The sequence below is a fragment of the Miniopterus natalensis genome, chromosome 11 (assembly GCF_054644295.1).
Source record: "Miniopterus natalensis isolate mMinNat1 chromosome 11, mMinNat1.hap1, whole genome shotgun sequence".
In the NCBI taxonomy this organism is placed as follows: domain Eukaryota; kingdom Metazoa; phylum Chordata; class Mammalia; order Chiroptera; family Miniopteridae; genus Miniopterus; species Miniopterus natalensis.
The window spans coordinates 73,687,600-73,693,507 of record NC_142091.1 but is presented as its reverse complement, the minus strand read 5'-3'; the positions used below and the strand labels follow the sequence as shown (position 1 = coordinate 73,693,507).

Below are 5,908 nucleotides of genomic sequence, written 5' to 3'. Positions count from 1 at the left end.
TGAAGGCCACTGACTTTATTGATTTAAAAAGTTTTATATGGACAGTGACTGTTCTGCCAAAAGAGAAGCCAAATGGCATAACACAGACCAGAGGTGAGAGTGGGGGTGAGGGAAGGGGCCAGAAATCCATTCAGAAAAGCTAATAATTATTGACCTAAAACTGGCAAGGGAAGGAGAAGGGAGATGCATGCAAGAGTGAAAATTTCAAAAAAGTTGAAATGGTGAGGGGAGAGGACTCCCCCAAAGACCCTGGAGGACATCAAGGTGAGTAGACAGCAATCGTTTCCTTTGTAGAGGACAAGAGAGTAGCCCCCATTCAGCTGCAAACTCTGGGGACTCAAGGCTGGTGTTAGGGATTGGGGGCCCCTCAGAGAGCATCACAAGAAGGCATCGCACCATTCTCGAAGGCATCCGAAGCAGTCCCGGGACTGCTTGGCATTGGCGCCACATGTGTCCTTTAGCCATTCCCGGAAGAGGTCTTCATCTTTCTTTAGCACCAGAAACTGACCAAGGACCACGTAGGCCTGGAAAACAGGCAAATAAAGGGCAAGCTGCTCAGTGACCTATGAAGCTAAAAACAGTAAGGCCACCTACATGACATTCAAAGCACATGAGCCTAGGAGGAAGGGCAGGCTCTGGTTCTCTCCTCAGGTTATACACCACTGTCCACCCCCAGGAGGTAAACTCACTTTCCTCACTCCCAAACTGCCAGGCAATGCCGTAGCCTTTCACCCCCAGCTCTCCCCAGCTGCATGCAGCCTCCCCACACCTTGTCAAAGCCCCTTTCTTCCAGCTTCTTGCCCAGGACTTCACCAATCCCGGCCAGGCTCCCCACTGGCTTTTCCCCCATGGGCTCTGCCACGAAGTCTCGGTGTTTTTGAGAGGTTGTCATCTTGATCAGAATTAATCTGGGAATCCCAAGAAAAGGTAGGTTAGGACTGAAAACCCGGAAACTCCCAAAGGCCCACTGGCCCAAATCTCATATTGAGAGAAAGCGAAACCAGCCATTATACTTGATTCCCCTCATTTTACGGATAAGAAAACTGAGGTTCAAAACGAATCTTCCCCACTATTAGGGAGAGAGAAATCGCTTCCACTCCCTGCGAGAAATGGCTTTTGGTTCTGCCCTAGAGGAAAGACTATCCTGCCATATCAGGTGGCTCACGCGGGGCAGTGGGAAAATTCCCAGTCAGCAGCCAGGACTCGCCCTGAAGGTGTCACACCCTCTGTGACCTTGGCTGGGAAATGAAGGCACTGACTCTGCCTGGAAAGGCTACCTGGCATGAAAAGCAAACAAAGGGTCCCCCTGCCCCACCCGGCCTACAGGCTGCTCCCAGGCGCAGGCCGGAGCGCGCACACCTGCTCCCAGCCCTGCCGGATCCACGCCTGGGCTCCGGCCGCGCCCGCCAGCCCCGCCCCCAACGCGCGCCGCCGCGCCCCGCCCCATCCACGCGCCGCCGCACCCACGCGCCGCGTCCTGCCGCCAAGCCCTCTCCGAGAGCGCATCCTCTGGCAGGCCGCAGCGCTTGCGACCCCTCTCCTCCCCTCCTCCGTGCACCTCCTCTGTTTTCAAGACCGGGCCCTGCTCCGCGGCTGGCGCTCACCGGCAGCTCCAGCTCCCGTAACGGCTCCTCCCGCCGCCCGGCTGCTCCCGCCGATACCTCAACCCGCTAGAACTTTCTTCCACTTCCGCTTCCGGGTCGCCTCGAGAGCCGCCTAACAAAATTAACTTTGGCACTTCTAGCCGCTTAGAGCCATAGAGATGAGGCGCTCTGGACCTCGACAGCAACCTTAGTAGGCGCTACTTTTCGGTCGATTCGCGGGAAGCCGGCCTGCCTGGTACGGTCTCGCTTCTCGGTCAGCATTTCCGGTCTCAGGGAGCAGGGGCCTCGGTGGAGAAACTTCATTTTCCCGCTGCACGGCATCCGGAACTCAAGAACCTAGCCTTGGCCCACTTGCCAGTAGGAAGAGTTAGAGGGACGGACAAGGAGGGAGGAGGGTGGCAGGAGGGTGGCAGGAGGCTTACGGCAGAGTGCCGGAAGTACGACTTTCGGAAGGGTCCGACTCTGGCCGACCTGAGTCGGGCTTTCAGGAGCAGGGCAGGAGCCGGGGGTGCTTAAGTGCTGAGGCCAAGCAAACCACCGTCGTGACCGCCGGCAGGTTCATTTTTCTGTGTTTTCATTGGCTCAGCTGCGAAGTGAGCCGTGTACGAGCCGCTCCCAGCGTCCAGCCTGGAGAACAGGGTCCCTCTGGCAGCACCCGTGGGAGAACAGGGCCAGAAGGTAGGTGTGGATCTCTCTCTCTCTGAGCGCCTGTCCTCCGGAATAGGGGAGGACGGCAGGGAACGACAACTAGAGGTAGCACTTCATTGTTTTCCTTTGGAAACCACCAGTCTTGGTGGTGCCAGTCCTTGTCATCTCAGAACCCAAGTCACAATCCAGACCAACCCGGCTTACGTCGCCCTTCATAATGAACTTGTTCCCGGTTCGGACTATTGCGGTGCTCTCCTAACTGGTCTCTGCTTGTAGTGTGTTGAGAGATTGAGCATCTGTGTTGTGCTGCTGTGCTACACTGGGATGTACAAGCATATTGAGGAAGAGAACAGTTTAGTTTATCTCTTCTTTCTGCATGATTGCTGGAATGACTTATTTAGTTTTTATGATTATGCCAGTATTTATGGTAACGTGAGTTATTTTTATGTGACATACACTGTGCTAAGTGCTTTGCTTACATCATCTCATCCTAATAACGATGTTCTTGGTTAGCTATTATTTTCTCAGAGGCCTAGAGAATTGAACAGTAAGGGTTGTCAATGCAGGAATGTCCAAACCTGTGGAAAAGTTTTATGAGCTTATTTGATCCAAACTTACAACATATACCAAGGAGCAAGATCTTAAACATTCCAGAGATTAACAGTTTTGCAGCTCCTTTTATGAATTTGAAATTGAGAAGGGAGCTAAGGAAGATTACATGAGGGTGGGAGAAAGCAAGGCAGGGAGTGGGTTACAGGATAGTTATGAGATGATATGCTCTCTTGAGGTTGGTCATGCCATAAAAACCTTTCACTAAAGAAGTTCTAGACCTGGGCTCTGGCCCGGTAGCTCCGTTGGTTATAGCATCGTCCTGCTACACCAAGGTTGCCGGTTTTATCTCCAGTCAGGCACATACAAGAGGCAACTAATGAACGCACAATTAAGTGGAACATCAAATATACTTTTTTTTTTTCTCTTTCTCCCTTCCTTTCTCTCTAAAATCAATCCATAAATAAAAGTTTGTTTGTTTAAAAAAAAAAAAGTTATAGGCTTGGGGCATGACCACTCAGCATGACCTACCCATTTAGGAATTTATGATCAGATTACCCTGTGAGGTCATTTTCCATAGAACCTCTTTTTTCATTCACAAGAAATAGTCAAGTTAGGATTTCAGTCCAGGCAATTAGATTTGAGAGCCCACGTTCTTAACCAGGATACTGTGTCACTCCTCAGTAAAAGGTCCCTCCCCATCTTCAAAACAGTCCTGGATTCTGAGCCTGCCATCCAAGAAACTCAGGAGGAGAGGCTGGCAGCTTCTGCGTCCCTCGCCACCCTGGGAAAGGACCCAGCATGTCTCAGGCCACCAAGAGGAAGCATGTGGTGAAGGAGGTGCTGGGGGAACATATGGTACCTTCTGACCAGCAGCAGATCGTGAGGGTAAGTAGCATTAGGCACAAGCTGCTCTTCCCCCAACCCCTGCACTCCTTTTGTGCTCCTGGTGTGGGAGGATAGTACAGCGCAGCTCAGTGGATCTTTGAGCTGGCTGATGAGGCCAACTGGTTCTTGGTCTCCTGGACCAGGTACTCAGGACCCCAGGGAACAATCTGCATGAAGTGGAGACAGCCCAGGGGCAGCGCTTCCTGGTGAGCATGCCCTCCAAATACCGCAAGAACATCTGGATCAAGAGAGGTGAGAGAGGCAGCTGTCTAGGAGATAGAACCATTTCCTGTGATGGAAAGCTGAACTGACTGTGTCTTTTCTCCTATCCACGTACAGGGGACTTTCTCATTGTCGACCCTATTGAAGAGGGAGAAAAGGTGAAGGCTGAGATCTCCTTTGTGCTCTGCAAAGACCATGTGCGCTCTCTGCAGAAGGATGGACAGTGGTAGGTGGTCCCCTTGGCCACTGGCTGCCTGATTTCTGGGGGGATTGACTTCCTAGCTGTGAAATTGGGGGAGGAAAGATCATGGTATCCCAAGCTGGAACAGCTGAAAACAGCTTTTATGCTGAGAGATTTTTATGTTTTTTCTGACCCTGTTTTTTCCCTTGATATAGGCCTGAGGCCTTCTCTGAAGTGGCTGAGAAACATAACAGGAACAGGTAAGGTTCAAGCCTTAGGGTAGGGAAGACAGAAAAAAGGGGTTCAGGCTTTTGTGCCTTGATGGGGAAATAGAGCCTTCCCTTCTCCCTGGTGAGAGCTCCAAAGTATGTGGTTGTGCATATGGATTGGAAGCTAAATGGTATGGGTTAAAATCCTGGCTTTTCCCCTTATAAATGAGGTGCTTTAAGCAGGTTACTTAATCTCTTAAGCCTAAATTTCCTCACCTATAAAATGAGAGCCTGTGAGGATTAAAGGAGCTACTGCTTATAAAATTGCTTAGTTTAGTATCTGGTATGCAATGTGGATCCATTGCTTGTTGGTAGTAGAATCATTATTATTAAAACCAGTCACTCTGGTGAACTTTTGAGGGTAGCATTGGGGGTTTGTCTTTAGCCTGTTTTCCTTGGCCAAGTTTTACTGCTGTTTGCTCTGACTCTGCCCCTGTCTGACTTGCTGAGCCCTGACTGCCTAGTCATAGGGTCCTCCTCTTTGTGGGGCTCCTTGATTGCAGATCTGGCTTTCCCAGAAGGCAGTGGGCTAACTGTCCTTTTCCCCCATGAAGACAGACTCAGCCAGAACTCCCAGCTGAGCCACAGTCATCAGGAGAAGAGTACAGCTCTGAAGATGATTCTGACCTCTTTGTTAACACCAACCGTAGACAGTATCACGAGAGCGAGGAGGAGAGCGAAGAGGAGGAGGCAGCCTGAGGCCCGAGGACCCGCTTCTCCTCTTGCACAGAGACTAGTCCTTCGTTCCTCTGACCTTGGACATTCCAAGGGTGCTCTGCAGATCTCCCATTCCCCCCACCCCACCACCCCATCCCTGGATCGGGACAAGGCAGGACTCCTCTCTGAACTGACCTAGGAGAATTAAACCCCTGGTGGGTGATGACTTGTGCTGGTGTCTGAGTGGCTCTCTGGAGGGAGGAGGGACCTGTGGTGAAATTAAAAATTGCTTCCTAGTAGAGGCCTCATGGGCAGGTAGGCTGAATGGGCAGAAAATATGGAATGACTAGAGTCTTTCCTAGGTTCTCTCTCTCTCATTGGGCACTTAGTAAGTGGCAGGCCCTGTGCTGTCCCTCCTTGCATGTATTTTATAACTGGAAACAGTCCCATTTTATTGCCTGCTTGCAATCCATACTGATTCAGGCATTCAGGATCACAGCCATAGGACCTAGTACCCAGTTGCCTCTAAGAAACATTCAGGATGAATTTCATAGTGCCTCATAAGCTGTTTTCCCTGCCTTTCTGGTCACCCATGACTGCAGGAGTGCCCATCTCCCTGCTGCTGTGTACCTCCCCTGGTTGCTGGACCCTTGTGGCAACTTACACTATCACTCCTCAGCCCTCTTGTAAACCACATCATCACATTTATCTTTTTTTACCTCTGGCTATATACTCTCCCTCCTCATTGCTGGCATTGACCTTCTGGTCTCTGCTCAGACATTGAAGAGTTTATCTTCTGGCTTAGAGTCTTTTACCTCTGCTTCGTCATTGTTTTCTATATCCCATGGATGGGACTGTTCAGCACTGTGGCCCTTCAGTTCCTTGGTATC

General features: G+C 50.9%; 2 protein-coding genes across 4 annotated transcripts; one reads left to right on the top strand and one right to left on the bottom strand.

The window, feature by feature from the left end:
* On the bottom strand, positions 1-1,677 carry BANF1 (barrier to autointegration nuclear assembly factor 1). Of its 2 annotated transcripts, none has more exons than XM_016208385.2 (3): positions 1,605-1,677; positions 770-908; positions 1-524 (listed from the first exon to the last, which is right to left on the bottom strand). In XM_016208385.2, exons 2-3 carry the CDS (start codon positions 890-892, stop codon positions 378-380), a joined length of 270 nt encoding a protein of 89 aa, XP_016063871.1. In that variant the 5' UTR covers positions 893-908; positions 1,605-1,677; the 3' UTR covers positions 1-377. The 2 variants fall into 2 exon arrangements, with proteins under 2 accessions (XP_016063871.1, XP_087678552.1); XM_087822426.1 differs by lacking the exon at positions 1,605-1,677 and adding an exon at positions 1,464-1,541.
* A 394-nt stretch (positions 1,678-2,071) lies between these two features.
* On the top strand, positions 2,072-5,248 carry EIF1AD (eukaryotic translation initiation factor 1A domain containing). Of its 2 annotated transcripts, none has more exons than XM_016208381.2 (6): positions 2,072-2,282; positions 3,515-3,689; positions 3,833-3,941; positions 4,029-4,137; positions 4,308-4,352; positions 4,916-5,248. In XM_016208381.2, the coding sequence occupies exons 2-6, from the start codon at positions 3,603-3,605 to the stop codon at positions 5,058-5,060; spliced, it is 495 nt and encodes a 164-aa protein (XP_016063867.1). In that variant the 5' UTR covers positions 2,072-2,282; positions 3,515-3,602; the 3' UTR covers positions 5,061-5,248. The 2 variants fall into 2 exon arrangements, with proteins under 2 accessions (XP_016063867.1, XP_016063868.1); XM_016208382.2 differs by having other exon boundaries at positions 3,486-3,689.
* Positions 5,249-5,908: the final 660 nt, after the last annotated feature.

What these genes read in the sequence shown, in the direction of transcription:
- EIF1AD (XM_016208381.2), top strand. Translation starts at nt 3,603, where the DNA reads ATGTCTCAGGCCACCAAGAGGAAGCATGTGGTGAAGGAGGTGCTGGGG. An exon ending in GAACATCTGGATCAAGAGAG is followed by an intron (nt 3,942 to 4,028) that starts GTGAGAGAGGCA and finishes ATCCACGTACAG; the next exon opens with GGGACTTTCTCATTGTCGAC. An exon ending in GAGAAACATAACAGGAACAG is followed by an intron (nt 4,353 to 4,915) that starts GTAAGGTTCAAG and finishes TCCCCCATGAAG; the next exon opens with ACAGACTCAGCCAGAACTCC.
- BANF1 (XM_016208385.2), bottom strand. Translation starts at nt 892, where the DNA reads ATGACAACCTCTCAAAAACACCGAGACTTCGTGGCAGAGCCCATGGGG. An exon ending in AAGAAAGGGGCTTTGACAAG is followed by an intron (nt 525 to 769) that starts GTGTGGGGAGGC and finishes CCTGTTTTCCAG; the next exon opens with GCCTACGTGGTCCTTGGTCA.